Source organism: Aspergillus tanneri (genome assembly GCF_003426965.1).
Source record: "Aspergillus tanneri strain NIH1004 chromosome Unknown AapTan_6_pilon_pilon_pilon, whole genome shotgun sequence".
NCBI classification, from domain to species: domain Eukaryota; kingdom Fungi; phylum Ascomycota; class Eurotiomycetes; order Eurotiales; family Aspergillaceae; genus Aspergillus; species Aspergillus tanneri.
In genome coordinates, this window is record NW_022984633.1 from 715,546 (window position 1) to 735,454 (window position 19,909).

Sequence of the window (19,909 nt, forward strand, 5' to 3'; positions counted from 1 at the left end):
TTTCATACGCCAGTTACTTTGTAACTATACAGTTGAGTGTGTTCTATAGCCACCACTAATAGTATAGCACTAAGCGCCCAGGAGTGTAGACTCGGATCTGTCAGCTCTGCGCCGATTGCCAAAAAATTTCACGGGCAGAACGGCGGCATCTTCGTCGGAGGTTTCGTTGGGAAGCCCGCTGGCCATGTTGGTCTGCTGGATGGTGTACGGTAGTTAGATATAGGCATGTGGTTAAGTCACAGGATCAGAAAATTCAAATTCACTCTCGCTCCTAACTATCCAACCACTCTGTATATGTTTCGTTGCCACCTCCATGTCCGACTCGCTGGTCATCGGTTCCATTCCCCGTATATCTGCGTCTTGTCCGTGCTGTAAAATACATAAACTCAGGGGAAGAACTTGTCAATTTTATTCGGTCATTAGAGGCTGAATCGTCAAGGTTACGGCTCGGGACGATCTTAATCTGCCGGACCGACCCAAAGACGTGGAGGATTCTGTTCAATTAGCGACTGCCTACCTAACCAGCTTGTACACTGCTGATCTTCGACAAGGTAGTTGTTAAACATAGAAACTCCCGTACCGCTCGATTGACAGTGGAATCGACTAAGACATCTTAGGTAATAAACGAATTTTACTCCGATGGTCGCTTTCTGAAGTGGGAGGAGCAGAGTGAGGAGCTTCCAGAGGGGTAATGTTAGAATGTTACACAAGGTCGTAGTGATTGTCCAATCCAGTAGGTGGCCCCCCCAAACGCAAGAAGTGAGAAAAATCATAAGGATTTCTAAAGAAAATGTGGGCGATCTTAAATGCCTGAGGCTGGAATATCGTGCATAAGGACGTAAAACGCTTCAACGAGGTCCCTAAAGAAGGGAGGAGATGAAATAAAAACGACCAAGATAGATAGCCACAACTTTTCAAGGCCTAAAGACAAAGGACATGGATGAACGATTTGCTGGAGGTCCCAAGGTTGCTCGTAGACAGGTAGTAAAGTAAATGCCTTGACAAAACCCGTCAGCAGGTTGTACTCCGTAGAGTGCCGCCCAAAACCCGAGCTGGTGAACCCGAGGGTTTGGGATGGGCGGGCAGAACATGCCCGTGGGATGCCCGCCAAGAACCCAAATTTGCATAATTTTCCTAATTAGGACACTAAAGATGTATAACTCTGCTAATTTATTTAAATAAATTAGCTACTTTTATGTACACATATATCGGTGTTTGATATGTTTGACTACCTGTGGGTTATGTCAAGGTCTAGGTCTTGTTGTGAATAAAAGTCCGATTGCGTATCAGAAGGATTGCGCCTACGGGTTGTGTGGCGCGAGGACGGTGTCTTTTAAGCTCCTAAATTAGTCGAGGAGCCATGCCTGTAGCATAAATGTAGTTGCCCGCTGCGTAGTCGCAGCCTCCAATGGAAGGCCGACGTCTGTCGGAAAACCGGGCTAACAATAGTCTTCAACACTGGGGTGGTGAAATCCGATACCTCTATCTCAGAAGATCTGAAACGGTCTCTGAGAGAGGCAGTGCGTCCGTTGGAGGATGTGCCGGAAAAGCAAAAGGACTATCATCGCGGCTCGGATAGGAAAGTGGTTGATCTAGTCCATCCGTCCGTTCCCTGTTATTTATGGCCGCAGTCGCATTGTGCCTGGCCGGGTGATCAATGTTGACGATGGTCTAGATAGTGTTGGACAGGGAGAGGTGTTTTCTCTGCCTCCAAAAGACCAAGCTACTATTTTCGACTACATTTATAATGACCCTGAGATCGATGCTGGTTCCAGATGGCGGCTGGGTCGCTTTCGAGATCTGCAGCCATTTAGCCGCAAGTTCCAGTGGATGCCCTGCGACGTGGAGTTCACCCAGGATGGCGGATGTCACATTGTGTCATACATTAACAGCCTTCATCCTAATGAATATCGCCCATTGTGCGGGGTCATTGAAAAATCATCATGCGAGCCGTTCCCCTCTGTAAAACTGGCTTGTCTCAGGTGAGAGGGGGCGCTTTAAACACCACCTCGTACGAAAGGGTGGAATTTCACGATCACTCGGACCCAGAGCCCAAAGCCGAAACCGAGGAAGTAGAAAGCGAGGAACTCTATGATCGATACGAAGAATGGGAGAGCGTCTGTCCGATAAAACTTCCGGAACCGGACGAATTCATACTACCAAGTCCCAACGAGACCAAGTTGACCTGCACAAGCAGTTCGCGCAGAAGGGGCTGCAGGTGATCTTTAAACTAGCGAATATCGAACTGGCACCCGAGAAACCGGACTATGAAGGTGGAATATGGCATGTAGAAGGCCAGATGGTAAGTACTGCCTACACAGTCTAGACCGATGGCTCCTCTAACTCACATAGAACGAGCACATCTGCGCCACAACCCTATGCTACTATGACAGTGAGAACATCACAGAGAACAACCTCTCATTCCGTCAACGCGCAGAAACAGATCCCAACAATATTCTCTATCCTCAAGGACGGCACGAATTCCTATACAAGGTGTTTGGCTTCGGTCCTGATATTGATTCCAACGGTGAAACCCACATCACCCAGCATCTAGGAAGTGTGTCCACGCATGAGGGCCGGCTTCTCGCTTTCCCGAATATCCTCCAACATCGCGTGTCGCCGTTTTCGCTGGCAGATAGATCCAAACCAGGCCTTCGTAAGATTCTGGCGCTTTTCCTCGTCCTAATATTCACGTAATCTCCTCGGCGAATGTGCCTCCGCAGAGGGAGGACTGGCGGGGAGAGAGATAAACTGGTGGAGGGAGTACTCCAGAGGAGACTTCCAGTTGAGTTGCAGCAGACGGTGAACAAGGATATGGAGGAGTCCATTACCATGGACGAGGCCAAACGGTTCCGACTTGAGCTTAGGGAGGAAAGGAAGGGAGCGACCTCTGAGCAGAACGGGCTGTTTGAAATTAGAAATTTCTCATTGTGTGAACATTAATTATCTGCAATGTAGACCAGTTGGGCCTCCTTTATTTGGATATTTATCTAATTAGACTAAGAACTATTGGAATTATCTGAGGCGTACATGCTTGGCCGATAATCTACCAGATCCAAAATATATTAAAACATTGAATACTTCCTAGCCACAAACACAAAATATCAGAACATGATCAACACTAAGCAGAACATTAACCTCATCTCAACCAGAACCAACCATCAGAATAATGCCATCAAAAATCTAGAGTCGTCGACCCCCTGTACCCACACTGCCAATGATCCATATCCAAATCAGCACGAGGATCCAACTTATTCACGATGTTAGAGACGTGAGGACTGGTATTGGTGCTATATTTGCCAGTCCTACCATTGTAACCTGCAGGTCACCGACGGTGTTACTATCATAGCCTACCGATGGTATAGGAAACTTACCCAGTAGAACTTGTCATACCGGTATTGCTAGGGCCGTGTCAAATTTTGTTAGAACTACCCTGAGAGCCATGGAATCCCATACCATTGGTCATAGACTCCAGAGTGTCCAGTACTATAGGAACTGTGTCCGGTAGATCCTATTCCAGTGGATTCATATCCGCCATTTCCATTATAGCCGCTTGAAACACCAGAAGACACATATCCGAATGAGTGTTGGAACTGTAGTTAGAACCACATGGACACCAGATGGAGCATTCTAAGAGCCATAGTTGCCGACTGAGTGGCATTATTTCCGTATCCGGAGCTGGAGCCATGGCCAGTAGACCGGGACCGATGGGTTTCTGTCCGGGTTAGTTAATTTCTAGACGGTAGGGTCAGATCATAAAATAAAAGAACATACCATGTTTGCGATCAACACGTGGATCAAGATTATCCAAGAGCTTTAAGTCATAAGGATTCGGATTCGGATTCATGGTTGGGGCCGGTGACTGCGTCTTTGATTTTGTGAACGATTCTGGACATCATGATTATCAGGGAATATTATATAGATCAAAGACTTAGTTGAAAGACAGATTTGCAGCCCAAGTTGGTACTAACTGATTGTTGGTGGCTAAACATTATATACCTACGCGCCTAGACAACAACCTACGAGACCTATACATGCTACATACAGAATATGTAAACACGATTGCCAAGTGGAACATCAATCCATGGAGACTGAATCAAGCCTGTCCATTATGGAGTCTACGCCGTCAACGCTAAATCATAGACCGTGTTGTCCACGCACCAAGGTCGTTCCACTCTGAAATATAGGTCTGCGGTGTGTTCTTGGCCGGATTTCGTGCCCATGCACTTATGGATAGAATACAGTACTGCACCAGGGCAGGATATTTGTTATAGATTAATAATATCATACTGACATAGTTTCATAAATGCAAGAGGTTGACATCATAGGTGCATCTTATCTCTTATATCACTTATTTGCCAGTTTGGGCAAGATTTGCTGATCACAACAGCCTTATCAAGTTCTAGCAGCAACTGATGTATTTCAGAAATTAACATGTCTAATAAAAACAGATACCAACCTCCCTCATTCACCTCCCAAAATACACAAAATATTATCCCAAGTTCCCCTCCATCTGCCTATTCCAAAGTTTCCGATCAAACCGCCAGCAGTGCCCGCGCATCACCCGCATACATATACACCTTCCCACCTTGCCATTCGGCTCCTCTCCGTCCTTGAAATAAATCTGACAATCCACCACGTCGTACGCACTTGTTTCATACCGCTCCAGCTTCTGCACCTCCTCCTCAGACTGTACGAAATACGCAGACCCGGTAACCACATGCCCCTCTCTCCCATTGATCAAAGCGGATAGTCGCCCATTTCGCAAGTGTGTAGCCGTATATCTCAGCCTGCCGAAGTTCCGGCTCTTCTGCCAGATCGATGATTCATTGTAATTGGGATGGAACTGTTAATGTTCCGTAGAAGAAATAGTATACTGGAAATCCGGGGGGATTCTCGTGGTTCTTCAGGTTGCATTAGGTATTCTACTGGTGCGGACTGGATCATAGCATAGCACGGCGAGGTGGGTTCTTCCTTCGCTGGGAAAAGGGTCGGAAACTTGGAGGGTTCTGGATCCTCTGATCCTTGGGACATTGTTGCCGGAGATGAGAGCAATACGCTAACAGCAACACGTCTGAACAGAGAAAAGCAGAGTAGAAGACTCGAGGGACTCCTAGACGGCAGATTGAGATATAACGATGGCGACTGAGGAGTGGAATTACCAACCTCTTTTCGGCCCTCGTTTGGGGAAAGATATTTGTAGTATGTCCGCGGCTCCCATCTGTAACAAATGATTGATAGTGTCCAGCGCTTGAGAAGCAGAGAAGGAAAGTTGTTTGAAAACCTAGATCTTGTAAAAGCTTGTGAAACAGGCTGTTACTGAACATAATCATTGAACTTGTTTTCACTAATAACCTAGTAGAAGTGCGGAAGTACTCCGTACAAGGATTAAAGGAGAATCGAGACAGTCATACTATCATAGTACTACAGAAGAATAAACTACACAATCTCCCCCACAACAAAAACATGCGTCCCAGGGAACAGTCCCGTTGACCCGGCATAGCATCCCCAATACCAGTCATCGTTAATATTCTCGGCCTCCGTGATCTCTGCTCCCCGAGGAAACATCAGCTCATCCTTCACCCCGTCCTCCGGGTACCATGACCACAGCGCATGGAGAACCACACCCACCCCACCGTCCGGGGGGAATCGACGGGTTGATGTATTCGAGGTCGCCGTGACGGGCGTCGACGGTTCCGAGCCACTATGAAGAGACCCATGACGCTCACGGTCGGCATGCACCCACGGGGCCCGTACGCGCGAAGCCTTTTTGCGTCGCTCTGTGCCGTCCTTCCAACTCCAGTCACCTGATGACACCTCGGGGGAAGGGGCGGTGACAGTGACGGGAGATGCTGATGCAGAGGAAGATTTAACGTGGTCGTCGTTCAAGGCACGGCCGCCCACAAGATCGCGCACGATGACTCGTCTCTGGCCATCCTCATGGTCCTCAAATCCGACTACTACCATCCGGTGGTCCTTCAGGCACCGTCGCCAGCCATTATGTCCATTCTCTTTGCGGATTTTATTAGTCGCCACGAGTTTGAGGTAGCAGTTGGGGCAGATGTCGTAGTCGCCGTCATTGCATTGTAGACAGTGAAATCGTTGAATCACTGGAGGTATTGGCTGAGTGCAGATGTCGCAGTTTGTCGAAAATGCCAGAATTTTGAATGTCTCGCGTTCTCTGGGTGCAACAGGGGGTGTAGAAGAGCCATTACGGGCTTCGGTGGGAGTAGGTGACGGTATCACCAGATCGAGTCGACCATCAGAAACGCGACATATCGGCAGGAGTGCATGCGTGCAGCATCGTCCCTGGTTGACGCATCGATTGCAGAACCCCCAGTCTCCTTCGTTGCATTCGCTGCATTTCCAGAAGCAATCATTAGCTGCCGCCTGGCAAATGTCGCAGAAAATCCCCGTCTGCAATCTTCGGGATGGGTCTTCGCTCGTCATCTCCTTGCCATCCCTCGTTAGTCGACGCGCGTTGCCCGACGGCCTGGCGTACTTGGAGGACAGCAAAATATGATGGGACTCACGAGACGGCGTTGGCCGACCGTGGGATGCTGCGCAAATACGCTCATAATTCACCTTGGCAGATGGACCGAACCCTGTCCAGTTGAGACAGCCACGACCCAGCCGATAGCAACGTAAACAAAGATGGTACCCGCCCTCTTTGCACTGGGGACAGGTCTTATGAAGGTCGTACTGAATGTTCAATTTTCCACATCGATCACAGGAAATAGAAGGCTCGACATAAGACACTACAGACTGGGATGCAGTGGATAGCGATGAGGATGGTCTAGACCGAGCCTCTTGCCTGGTCGGACTGCTAACTTCAGCGGCGAGTGAGCTAGTCACTGACGGGCTGGTGACAATCTGTTCTGAACGTCCTGAAGTATGCCTATTTTCGATGTTCTGCAAAGGTGAAGTGACTGAGGTAGGAATGTCGACCGACTGCCTGACAGGCCTCTGTCGTCGGAGCTCCCGTTCGTTCGCCCCTTCTACCCATATGTTAGGCACAGCTTGTTCAGACGCAGTTGCTCGTCGCGATCGTGATGTTGTCGAATCAGCCGCTCGAGCTCGGGAGCTCCGAGGACGATCCGCTATCATATCGCTTGATGATCGTGCCGCTTGTCTTAACGAGACCTCCGACGACGACGCCGGATTAACCGGGACTGGGGATGTTCTCCTCCGACTACTTCCCTGATCGGACAGACGTCGATGATGACCTGACTGCCCAGTGTGCGATACAAGAGGGTCCAACAAATACGGGCGTGATACTGGAGGGTTTCTCGAGGACTCGCGCGGCGGAGGCACAGGCTGGGATCTCTGCACCGACTGCGATCGCGCACGGGGGCGGTTCGAAGTATGCGCTGTCTCATTATTCTCTCGTCTCTGCTGTGAACGTGACCGCAGCCGATGTCTCCTTCGGTAAGCGTCGGCGATGCGCTCGCTGAGTTCTTCCTCCTGTGATGGGCCTAAATTGTCCAGATCAATACCATCCAACAGGCCTTCCTCAAAAATCTGTCGTAGGATCTCCTCCTCCATCGTCTCGGTATCCGACAGACTTAACAACGACCGCAAACTCGACTGATGCTCTATCTGCCGTGTGCGTTGCGACGCATCGTCAGGTCGTAACGCCCGCTGTCGCTCTTCACGCCGCCGTCGGGCCCGGCCGTCCTCTCTCCTCCCATCACCATCCAAGCTTTCAGTTCGGCCGGCCCTCGCCGTCTGTCCCGATTGATGGGCTCTATCTCTCGTCCGAGCCCTGGTCTCCTGAAGACTCAATTCTCGGACCTCTTCCAGTAACCTGCGATCCTCCTCGTCCGACCCGCCTGGGCTATTTTCATCAGAAGGCGACGGCGGAAATACAGAATCCCCATGCTTGTACTTCCGTGCAATCTCCTCCTTCTCCGTATCAGGCTTTCCTCGCTCAGGATTCGCCGCTAAAACCATATCGAGCAGGGTGGTGACCGTAGCGTTCGGTCTGGTTTCTCTCACCACAGCCCGACATGAAGGACATGTGAACCTCACCGACGATCGTCGACGGGTAGCCTGGACCGCAAACCATTCTTTCAAACAGGAACCGCAAAACGTATGAAGACAGTCGAGGAGGGTAAGAGGTTGGTAGAGAAGGTCTGTACAAATCTGGGAAGGGCCAATATTAGTACCAGAGATAACGAGCAATAGCAATGACAACAGTAAGATCAAGCAAAATATACAGACTCTTCCTCGATGGGGCACGTCATCACATATACTTAAGGAAAGGCAGATCCAAGCAAGGGACCACTGTCATCAAGTCACAGCGGGGAAAGCGGTTCTGGAATTTCCCCACCTTCCCTACATTCTGCGAAAAATCATAAAAAAAATCAACATACCGAGCAAGTCAGTTCCTTTTCAAGGTCCCCCAGACCAGGACCACAACGTGGTTCGGTCGACATGAGGATAAAGCAGGCGGGACTGACACTGACAGTGTGGATGACGGAACGAATGAATGTCCCGAAGTAGGGGAGAAGTAAACAGCGGATATCCGTGGGCGATCTCGGCTCGGGATTTAGGCTCCACTGTTGCATACTGAGATCGCCTTTCCGCCATATTGATACCAAATAATTAATGAATAATGAATAATTAAGCAAAGGTCACCAATCAACTGTTAATATCAGTGAGATTATGAAAATACAGGGGGGGGTGGGGGGCAAAAGCTAGATGCTGCAATTTGTATGAAGCACATATTCCCAACTCCCGCTGGTCATCAATCCAGTATACAGTAAAAAAATAGATTAAAAAAAAAAAAAAAACCACTCCAACATTCACTCTTTCCCATATTTCTCCTTCTCCCAAAACCAACGATACAAACTCCTCCATTCAGCTGCCTCATCTTCAACATAATCCCTCACCAATTCTGCCGTCTCGTTAGAGTCAGTCAGAATATCCACCGTATTAGGACTATTCGTAGATGTCATTCCCACTGCCGCCCCACTTGCGTGTCCATCAAGAATATCCTGTGCATTATGACCGGCCTTTGCAGCTAGATCCCTGGCACCTTCACGCGCGGCATCGGCCCACTCCTCCGCTTGTTGACGAGCACGTTCGATCAGCTCCTCGGGCGTGGGGTATCTCCTCAGCGCAATGAGCAGCACATAGTAGCTCTGGACGATTACGGAATAAACTGCGTCTTTAGCCAACATTGTAAAGCCATGTGAGAAGAACCCCTTTAGGATCTCCCCGTATAGTCCTTTATAGAGGGTGGAGATCCCGTCAGTTCGGGCAATCGCGACAACATTTGTGATAATTTCGGGAGTCAGGGAAATCGATTCCTCTAAGTCATCTTTTTCGCCATTATTTGCACTCTTATCAGATGTGGAAGTAATGGACCTGTCAACTTGTGCGCGTGTCTTGGCCATAGAAAAAGGATACGTCACCGACGAAGCAGCCGACTTGCTAACAGCAGCCAAGAGAAATGTAACCCAGGGCGAGGGACGTCCACGCTTTTCCCGCGGAAGAATCCCGTACTTGAGTAACTCATTCAAGAAAAACGTAATCGAGGGGTTAAGAGTCAAGATCAATGAAGCAGAATACCCAGACCAAAACCCTCGAAGGCCCTTTTCCGACTTAATTTGCGCAGCGATATCCCTCGCACGCACGGAAGATTTAGAGGTTTGTTTTCTAGCCACAATATTCGCCAGCGGGGTGGTGAACAGCTTGGCGAACGCGCCTGCCAAAACACCAACTGCCAATTCGTCTAGAATAGGCAAAACTGTGTGTTTTGTTCTTCGTCCTGGGTCGAATCGCGCATTGATCCTTCGTTGTCGAAAGAACCCATAAGCCAGGAAGAAGAGGAACGAGTCCGCGACTGTCTTGGCTGTGTCTTGTGCCAATCCGGTGTAGAAACTTCCAGGTCCTTCCTGGGCGTAGATCTTACGAGCGGCATCTAGGAAATCCGTGTATTCCTCCTCATCTTCTGCTTCCTCTGAATTTATCTTGTCTTTTCCATCTCCCTTCCGAGACTGTGTCTGTAATCGTGCAATGATGAGGGTCAGAGGGTACGTAGCAAGGTTCGATATCGCAGCCCCGACAGCACCTGCTACTGCGTTGCCCACTGTAGGCAGAGCGGGACCACGCAAGGCAGCTGTTTTCCAGTCCTCTTTAGGCGGAGATTCTTCGTATCGATTATAGAGCTGGTACGTGTCCTGTTGAAGCGTATATTGTCAATTTAAGATAAAATAAATAGACAGATAAAGGGGTGACACAATCGCCAGGGAATGTTAATCAAAGTGGGAAGAATAGATACCAGCTCAGGATTATAAGAAATCTCGTGATCAGGCATTTTGACCAGTAGAGAAGCACCAGCCTGTGAGAAAGCCACCTCTCCAGTAGATGAAGTTGAATAGGATAGTTAGATGGAGATAACGAAGCTCTCTGGCTACGCTGCTATCGATAACATCAGAAGTCTTCAAGCGATGGCAACGTTGTCGAAGAGCATTTATGAAAGGCACTTCTGAAGAGCATGCAATAGAAGCTGACAGCCTGCAAACATGCCATATCCTGATTTCTCTCAATCGGCCGAGGTTAACTGCTAATTCCCAAGGCCTGGGGATAACGTCATGCTCACGTGGTCCGTGCTCCCAACGGTCGCAACATGTGATCTCCATGAAATGCCACCATTGCTACCATCCATAGAGATTACGCTATCTATTAAGTGATCTACGTATATGGAGTATTAAATTCAAAAGTCCACTTAGATTCAGCTAGTCCAGCATAGCTAGACGCAACATCTACATATAGAAGAATCCACCCTTTCCTCCGAATCCAAACCGTAACCCAGAATATTTAGAATTCATCCAAACAGTAAACCAAACCCAACCATTCCTCCGAACCCCGTACCCAGATTGAAAGAAAAAGAGATAAATCCCAGAACTCGTGTGTAAAAAGAAACACCACACCCGTAGACCATATATCATTCGTCCCTTCTCAATCAAGGATGAATGAAGATGACAACACGCAGGTAGAAACCGATGCCCAAACATCCTAGCCTAACCACCGAAACCGTAGAGGGTACGGCCCTGGCGCTTGAGGGCATACACCACGTCCAGCGAGGTGACGGTCTTACGCTTAGCGTGTTCAGTGTAGGTGACTGCATCACGGATGACAGATTCGAGGAAGGACTTGAGCACACCACGCGTTTCTTCATAGATCATGGCGGAGATACGCTTGACACCACCACGACGCGCGAGACGACGAATGGCGGGCTTGGTGATACCCTGGATGTTGTCACGCAAGATCTTACGGTGACGCTTGGCGCCACCTTTTCCAAGACCTTTACCACCTTTGCCGCCTGGATATATGTTAGTTTACTGGACAAGAACAGAAGAAAATATTAATATGAACAGGACAATCATGAGAATCATCGGCAGGGCAAGGAGGGGTTAACAGGTTAGGTACACATGCTACCCTGAACGACCTGGAGAGGTGGCATCACGTGCCGTCAGGGGTAAATGACCACGATACGGGCAAAAGACGAGATGAAAGAAAAAAAAAAAATAATAATAATAATACATACGTCCAGTCATATTGTCCGATACGAAAGAAAAGAAAACTGTAGATAAAACTGATGAAAAGTGATGAAAATGGTTATTGTTGGATGATTAAGACGCGACGCGTTGCGGGTCGGGATGCTGAAGTCAGGAGTTGAATAAGAGATAGGAAAAAAAGGAACATCAAAATGGCGTCGATGGGAGAGGGGCTACGGCTTAAATACGTTTCTCGGTGCGGGCGGCAAGCGAGAGCGTGATTTTTGGCTACCTTTTTTCCCTCCTGCCTTTTTGCTGAATGACTAAGCGTGGGAGGGTGATCTGGAAGGGTGAAAAGCAATGCAGGGTGCTGATTGGCGGGCAGCCGTTGGGAAAAAGGGTGTTATGAACGACCGCTTTCGAGTCGATGATTTTCGGCGATGGACTGTGGGCGCCTGGCGCTGCTTTCCCGGCCGGGCGGAATGTCGGCGGCTGGTTCAGTCACGTGGGCTTGGCGGCAACATGCCTCAACCTCGCCTCTTCCGCTTGCTGAGGACCTTTGTAGAACACAATATTGGCCTTCATCTGGAGAATCTCAAATGGTCCCTCTCAAGGCTACCATGTAACGCCATTATTGCTTCTCACTACATCGATATTATAGACAATATCAACTCTTTCATTCTCACTTGCAGGGCTTGACTTCTCCCAGATCCTTCGGTCACCAGGCAATCCTTTCCGATACATATCCTACCAAAACCCTCCTAGGTGGATCAATCATACACATATGTATCCATGCTGAGGGCATTGTCCACGATCCCAGCTTCATTGAAAGACAAGCTAAAAGGAGAGAAAACAGTCCATGCTCCATTCAGAATCTCGACATTGAGTAAATCGCAAGAAAACCGATGTAAATGTAGAAGACTCTGTGTAAACACTTTTAGAGTTCGAGAAGGGCTCGTCTCAGAGCACACTCATGGCAGCTGGGAACAAACTACCAGCGAACTAAAGGACAAGAACAAGGAAAGAAACACGTAACTTCGTAGTCGTAACACAGATTGGCATCACAGAGTTATCAAAAAGAAAATTAATGTAAACATGACCCCCTTCCACGAGGTCATCCGAGAAGACAATATGCCATGAAGAACACTCGTGAGATAATCACCCCGCGGTTTATTTCACGTCGCAAAGGGTGCGTATCCCACATATTCCTGGAACAAGAGAAAGTTCACTTAAAGAGAAAAGAGAATAATCAGGATAAAGCGACACAGAATTCAGTGAAAAGGAAATAGAAAGGAAGAGAAAAAAAAGCCGTGGTCACATATTACATGTATAATTGCCTGGTGAAAGGTACAAATCTCACTAGAATTGTACGGTATCAACAGGGTTAACCCCATGAAGCAAGAAAATCTAGGATTTCTTGAGCAAGAATTATCATCCTCGGATGGCTGTCGGTGTTTTCGTTTCGTTGAGAAAATTGTTCGGCACCGGTTGGTGGTGGGGATATCCTAAGGCGTGTGGCGTCGACGGGGGGTTTCGAGCACTGCTATCCATACGAGGTGATAAAGCTGGAGATGATGCAGGTGAAGGCTGCTTAGATGAGCTATTGAAATCTTTTGATGCTCTAGAATCGATATTTTCCGATACCCAAGTTCCGTGGGCCGTAGATTGAGCAGCAGATCCGTAGAAGCAGTATCTGTCAACAAGCTCCTTATATACAGAGGATTCACGATGTGGCTTCCCAAAAATGAGGGAAGATGGTTTGGCTGATTCAGTCTTGTCAGGTTGGATGTTTCTTTCTTCAGCTAGTATATCTCTGAGGGCATTCGAATCCTGCTCCTCCGGCTGACTGTGATTTGCAGTATTCGCACTGGAAGTTTCGGACTTCGCACGAGCTGTCAGAGTGGTTCGATCATGTTCTGGCTTGGTGCGCATGACCGCCGACAACGATGCCCCAAAATCATATCGATTGCCAAACATTTGGTGAGGCTGCCTTTCCCGGCGTACAGGTGGGCCATTCTCAAGGTCATGAGATGCATTTCGGCATAACGCCTGGCCAGCAGTGTCTTTAGATGGGTGAACAAAGGAAAGAGAATCACTTAGACTCGACAAATCGTCAAACGATGAGGGCATTGACTGGGGGCGGCCGACTGAATGGGTGAAGGTCCTACTTCGAGGGAGGCTTGGACGAGATCCCAGTGTAGAATCAGGCGACTGGCGGTGAGTAGAAAGCTGTTGTTTTGGCTTCCTCATAAAGTTGACCTGGAAGTTTTTAGAGTCGTTGTTGTCCCAGTATTCAGAACCGCCGACACTGTATCGAATGCAAATGAACATCGTCTTCCTTTCCAGATGAGCCTGGTCATCCAGCTTGATACTGAAGGTAAAACGGTCGTAGCCATCATACTTTTGCTTTCGGTCAGAAGTAGTGCCATATTCTGCGTTAACTTCCGAGATTGTCTTCCAGTTGTCAAAAGTGAAACGAGCTGCGACATGCTTTTGAAACGCCAGGTTAGCAGCCCCGACCACACCAACGAGCGTACTTTTATCCAATGACAGGGATATATGCTCAAGTCGAACACGCCGATGACCTCGGGATGATAAATCTTTGGGAAAATTGGAAAGAGAGATATCCCATTCAAACGATGGCTCTTCCGAACCTTCCATCTTGAATGGGAACTCTCCTTCCCTGCTGAAATCCTCAACAGGTGATGTCTCTGCGCTAACGGCCTGTGGTTTGTCCAACTGTAGGAAATGGCGGATATGCTCGAGCTGAGAGTCGAAGTGAACTGCTTTGGAATATGTTGGGGTTCCTGGCATGCTTGACGGGCGTCTCCGAGCTGAAGATGGACGTAGAGCCGGTCGCACAAGTTCCCCAGATTTTTTGCGTACCATTGGTTGCTTCGCCAGTAGTTCATCGTCCCGATCGCTCTCTTCTGGTGAGCTTGTTAATGCCTCCTCTTGCCTCTGCGTAATAGCGTTCGCCGTGAATGAGCGCGAATGGGAGATTTCGCAAGCTTCCTTGGAGAGAGTTAGGCAAGAGAAGGGAGCCGTTCTCGGGGATGACTTTTCCTCGGACGACTGCCGCTCAGGTGAAGAAACTCTCCTCTGCTGAATTGAGCTGACGGCTGCCTCAGGCTCCTCATCGCTGGAGTTGGGGGCAGATTCAGGAGGAGATATCAAAGCCCCAGGAGGGATGAGAGCCCCACTGATTGGAGGTGGTGATTGTCGGATACTAGCATGATAATCAATAGCATGGTTTGGCTGAACGGAATTTTCGGAACCCGGGATGGCAAAAGTCTTGCTATTGGATGAGCTTCTCCGGTGCCTGCGGAGGTAAGTCGTGGAAGTATAAAAACGAGATAGATGCGGTCGGCTAGCCTGAGCACCACTGAATGGAGGCGAGTTTGGACAGGATTGAGAAAACTGAGAGCAATGTTCATCAATGTGCTGCGCAGAAAGCGACGGCTTCGATGGCGCAGTGTATGGCATCCGGCCGGACTTGTGCAATCCAACACAAAGGTTAGGACGACAATGAACTGGACCGGGCTGAATATTCCTTAATTCAAGAGGTCAGAAGATTCAGACGATGACCAGTTGATGGAAACGGCCCCTATAAAGAAAATCTAAACCCAGAGTTAGTAGGACTCAAGACACAAAGATGGAAGTGATAAGGGAAACGAGAGCATAAGGACAGTCACTGCAGTGGCCACTGACTCTGCAAGTACAGACAGGGGATGTCGGGGCTCAGAACTGGAAGTATTTTGGCAAGTTTATTTCATCTAGTCCCAGTATAACTCGGCCAGGATGGATGTCTGAAATGAAAACGATCGACATGAAAAAGCTAGCTTATCAAAAAGAGGCGATCTACAGAAGACCAAAGGTTCGGGAGGCAAAGAAGATGTTGGACGGTCAGAGCTCCAACCAATGATACGAAATGCGGAGATTTGAGAAAGTCACCGGCATGGCATTTGCGTATATTGGTAAATAATGACTCAAGCCAGGCAAAAAAAAAAAAAAAAAAAAAAAAAAAAAAAAAAAAAAAATATAAATCAAGAGAGCAACACTCTCCTTTCACGTACCTTGTTGGATCAACATCTAGCGAGACCAAACAAAGAAAATTAGTAAATGAAATAAACGGCCGACGGAGGGTGGCAAGTGGCAAGACCGTGGGGATTCGTTCGGAGCCACAGGGGGATCAAAAAAGGAAGGAGACAGTCTAGGGAAATTTTCCCAGCGTCTGATATGACGGGAGAGGAAAAAAAAAAATCGCAGATGGTGGAGGGGGGAGGGAACTATATGACTGACAAAGGACGGAGAGACGAAGCGAGCACGATAGCCCGGATTAGCGCTGGAGAGGAAGCAGTTCTGTGCCTTAGAAAGCAGAAGGTACTACCAGAGAGGGACCAGAAAGGGAAGGGAAGTAAGTAAGTACTGGGCAGATGGAAAGATTCGAGGAGGTACAGTTATAGAGAACTTAATTGACATCCACTGATAAGGGATGCATAAGAGGGGCCAAAAAGAAAAAATATATCAAAATAAAAATATAAAAAACAAGAACAATGGCGAGGGGCTGGGCTCGATGGATTATCAGGAAAGAATAATTTTGTTGGGTTGACTTTTCACTTTCCAAGGGTACAGAAAGCTTCCCCTATCATGTCATTGATTTAGTCTTCCTACAAGGGAATCATTTACCGTCTTTTGCCTCTGTCGCTTCCCTCCCCCTCCTCCATCTTTGACAACCATGACCGGATCGATCTTCTTTCGCCATAGCTAGCGATAAGTCGATGGATGCCCGTCGTTGATTTGCCGCCATACCCGGAAATCATGATGGAAGTGGTGGTGGTATTAGTGGTAAAATACGAGACCTGGCCGTTGCTAGCTAACTTAAAATAGACGATCGAACGGTCTGGGACGGTGGAACGATCCACAGTCGGCCAGTCAGTGCGTTCCGCCCAAGTGGGTCGGTCTGCTCTTGTAGCGAAGGGATGATCATTAGGATTCGCCTGTCGGCCCATGGTTCCATCAATGAGTGAAATCATCGTTAGATAATATGCCCTCGTGGGGCCCAGATGCCATCGATTTGGTACTCTATCCAGAAGATACTCTATCCAGAAGATAACTCTGTCCAGAGGATTCTCCATCGAGATCTGCAGATGGATATATACCGAACCACATGTAGTCATGTACTCTATACTCAGTCGGAAGATGTACAGAGTACATGCGGATCGGTGGAGAGTGAGTGGTCCACCATATGCACGAGCGCATGCATGCCCTGCTCCAAGTCTGTAGGTCGAAATGTCAAATCAAGGAAGACGTGTATCCCTGTCGCTAGTGTCTCGCATGACGGGCCAAATGCTAGGCCCGAGTTACAAGTACTTGGATGTATTGTAAATATCCCCCAGGAGTTTGATATATGTACATATATTGTCAATCCAATCGATCTGCTCGAGTTGCGCCTGGTGAAATGAAGATAAGCCGCGTGGATTTCCCTGAGATCTGACTTAAAACGAACTGACTTACAGATAATGCGAATCTGTAAGGAAGTCTGTTCATCCATTAGTCATGTTGTCCCCACGGGTCCCCCACTCCAACTTTGGCCTGGTTAGCGCCAGTCTAACCGTCGCGTTGGCCCAACCGGATGCTACTGAAGACTTTTCTCGACGGTCTAGATACTTAACCGAGACAAGTGGGTGAAGGTCAAGGGACTTGAGGATATCCTTCTTATGCTCAGGGTAATGATGATGAACCCCCCCCCCCTCTTCCTGCTTGCACTTGGAGACACCAGTGGGGTCCATCAGCATTATGGTGCAGGACTGTGTCCAGTGCACGGCCTCTCCGTCCTCGTTCTAACCACTCCCAATATGCGACTTGGCGCCTTGAGTGATAGCGAATCCGACCGTTGTTGTATCTACCATTTGGCTCTACCTCTATCATTATAGTTAGGACTAGGATTCGGTATAGGTATCGATCTTGACCATCTCGGGACAACAGGTTACCTCGTCGACCTTGACGTCTAACTGTTTACCTAACCAACAAGTGAGAGGAAACTACTCCGTATATTGGCAGTCCCACTCGATCAAAGACCCTAGTCACATATCAAGGACCTCGAAGAACATACGTGCTACCGTATCTCTTTACCCAGCTAGGACTTACTAGCGCCCTTTGAGGCAGCTAATTTCCTTAGAACTCCTACTGTATAACATCAGAATCCAATCAGATATTATTAAATAGGCTAAATATCCGGTTTGGGCCCTGCGTTTCTCCCTCCTTCCAGCATTCTGAATACAGGCAGTTACAGACCTCTGGTGAGATTGAAAATTCTACTGATGCACTCCTTTGCTGCCAACGCCCAACCAGGAATAGATCAAACAGATACGGTTGTACTTGGCATCTTGGCTTGTAGTCGAAATCGCCGAATCATCCGGATGACCTGATGGCATTGGTTGGAGTCTGCATGTCGAGCAAGGGGATATCCAGTGATGGGTTGTGTCAGGGCGGTGGTGGTAATCGTGCAACCGCCAGAGGTTCAGGATACCTCGTACTGGGTTCCTTGGTAGTATTATGTACGTAGGTGTGCAGGATCAATTACTCTTCATGTAGGTGCATTTACGATACTTAGGCGCTAAGGTCCCATGCTAGTCCGTATTACATAGTCTATCAATTCAGTTGACTAACTGAACCCTGATCCTTGGTATTATCAGTGATTTGGTACAACGTTGTCAGTCCATAGATACTTCTAGCATATCCTTTTTTTAATTTTTTTTTTTTTTTTTTTTTTATTTTTTTTTTTTGCACTAGTGTCAATGTAGATAGAGTCTTTTGGCCGTATGCCCCTGAGCTCTATATTAGCTGACGATCAAATTGGTTGTTTCCGATATATGTACAGAATATGCAAGTCTCACTTACCGGTCTTTCTTTGGTTATGGATTCCTCGCTAGCGGGGCAGAGTTTTGTCGCCACCGGGGTCACCTCGACGTTCTAGCCCAGGGGTGAGCAAGAAGCGACCTTGGATGGTATAAAGTAGAGTTTTAGGTAGCATTGACCGGACGGCTCACGGACCCTAAAATGAGATTCTGCTCCGTAGTTCATTCCGGTTTTCACTATGGGATTGAAGCCCCGATCGGCCCTCCGCCATGACCTCGAGTGTGGTCCAGGAGGGGTCAAACTTTTCTTTTCCTCCAGTAGTTACTTACTAACCATTATTATTAACAGTTGGCGCTGATAAATGGTGCCAGTACTGACATTGAGATCACGACCAGCTTGACCCAACTTCTAACCCGAGTTCAGTTTTGACCGTCTATCGCGCAAGATGAAAAATAAATGAATAAATCAATCGGGTAGTCTCTGGTCAAAATATCGGGGGCTTTTTCCGAGTCCTACGGACAAACAAGCAAACAACCTCGACGCCCGTGCAAACGGCCAAGGTTTCCTCGGGACTGATGGAGGAGGTGCAGGAGGATGCTGCGCTCCTGAACTTACTTCTACCCATGTATTCAAGGAGCATTGTTATGATGTACACCATCCATAATGGAACATAGGAATCTTTACATACTACATACATGCATGCATCCGGAGCAGACTCTCCCGACAAGTGTCTGGGTGCCCGAGCGGGTAATCGGCGACGATTCTAGGGCACCCGTGATCGACAGAGTCTAACCACGTTCCTTCGAGTCCTGCTTCCTCATTTCTGCTGAAACGGGAGTTCAGGGCAACCTGGGGACGATCTCCGACCGTGTTTTCTTTCTGGTGTCAACTTTTCTATGAAATTCTTTTCATATGTAAGACTGAAGAGCGGTGTCTCTCCAACCACCCATAAAGAACGCCATGTCTGCAGTCAGAACTCACGAGAAGTCGGTGAATCAACTCTATCTGAGCGTCTGGCCAGCTCGTAGATGATCTACGGAGGACGCACGCGAGCATTGGATTTGGAGGGGGTATCTATTAATGTCTAGCTCTCAAAGCTGTGAGGTCCACCCAGTGGGGAACTCAATACGGTTGACTGGCAGGACGATAATTGTTTTGCTCTATTGACAGGCATAGATGCAGTTCGAACCGATGATTCCATATCGGGTATTCCGGACTTGACAAGATTGATCTTGCAATAATGCGACCGTCAGATAGCTCTGCGCTTTTGTAGGAAAGTGACAAGGTTCCAATGCGCCTTGATTCTTACCTATTGTCCTTATCGAGAAAAGAAATCTCCTGCTAACATTAGACATAGGCCGTTAATTGTCATCTCCGCTATGCGTATTTCAACAAGCAGTGATCGTTAACTGTATGATATCCAGAGTACCTGAATTTTGTGCACAAGTAGCATGTATTCTCTCGGATCGATTCCTCAGTAGGCCAGCCAAGCTGTCACTCACAGATTGCACTGTCTCACAAGCTGGCCAGCTGGAGGTGAG

At 48.1% G+C, this 19,909-nt stretch overlaps 6 protein-coding genes across 6 annotated transcripts; 1 reads left to right on the forward strand and 5 right to left on the reverse strand.

The window, feature by feature from the left end:
- Nucleotides 1-1,408: 1,408 nt before the first annotated feature.
- On the forward strand, nucleotides 1,409-2,697 carry ATNIH1004_008285 (DUF4246 domain-containing protein; the record flags this gene model as incomplete). Its single annotated transcript, XM_033572896.1, has 6 exons — nucleotides 1,409-1,421; nucleotides 1,450-1,603; nucleotides 1,680-1,926; nucleotides 1,983-2,117; nucleotides 2,198-2,302; nucleotides 2,359-2,697. 6 exons carry the CDS (start codon nucleotides 1,409-1,411, stop codon nucleotides 2,695-2,697), a joined length of 993 nt encoding a protein of 330 aa, XP_033423448.1.
- Nucleotides 2,698-3,599: 902 nt separating this feature from the next.
- On the reverse strand, nucleotides 3,600-3,847 carry ATNIH1004_008286 (uncharacterized protein; the record flags this gene model as incomplete). Its single annotated transcript, XM_033572897.1, has 2 exons — nucleotides 3,600-3,715; nucleotides 3,775-3,847. 2 exons carry the CDS (start codon nucleotides 3,845-3,847, stop codon nucleotides 3,600-3,602), a joined length of 189 nt encoding a protein of 62 aa, XP_033423449.1.
- Nucleotides 3,848-5,439: 1,592 nt separating this feature from the next.
- On the reverse strand, nucleotides 5,440-8,570 carry ATNIH1004_008287 (SH3 domain protein; the record flags this gene model as incomplete). The annotated part of the gene is made up of 2 exons (XM_033572898.1): nucleotides 5,440-8,145; nucleotides 8,376-8,570. The coding sequence occupies 2 exons, from the start codon at nucleotides 8,568-8,570 to the stop codon at nucleotides 5,440-5,442; spliced, it is 2,901 nt and encodes a 966-aa protein (XP_033423450.1).
- A 237-nt stretch (nucleotides 8,571-8,807) lies between these two features.
- Nucleotides 8,808-10,324, reverse strand: ATNIH1004_008288 (putative mitochondrial carrier protein; the record flags this gene model as incomplete). Its single annotated transcript, XM_033572899.1, has 2 exons — nucleotides 8,808-10,187; nucleotides 10,289-10,324. The coding sequence occupies 2 exons, from the start codon at nucleotides 10,322-10,324 to the stop codon at nucleotides 8,808-8,810; spliced, it is 1,416 nt and encodes a 471-aa protein (XP_033423451.1).
- Nucleotides 10,325-11,030: 706 nt separating this feature from the next.
- HHF1_2 (histone H4) lies at nucleotides 11,031-11,567 on the reverse strand (the record flags this gene model as incomplete). The annotated part of the gene is made up of 2 exons (XM_033572900.1): nucleotides 11,031-11,332; nucleotides 11,558-11,567. The coding sequence occupies 2 exons, from the start codon at nucleotides 11,565-11,567 to the stop codon at nucleotides 11,031-11,033; spliced, it is 312 nt and encodes a 103-aa protein (XP_033423452.1).
- Nucleotides 11,568-12,938: 1,371 nt separating this feature from the next.
- Nucleotides 12,939-14,993, reverse strand: ATNIH1004_008290 (protein phosphatase regulator GAC1; the record flags this gene model as incomplete). Its single annotated transcript, XM_033572901.1, has 1 exon — nucleotides 12,939-14,993. One exon carries the CDS (start codon nucleotides 14,991-14,993, stop codon nucleotides 12,939-12,941), a length of 2,055 nt encoding a protein of 684 aa, XP_033423453.1.
- Between the last annotated feature and the right edge of the window lie 4,916 nt (nucleotides 14,994-19,909).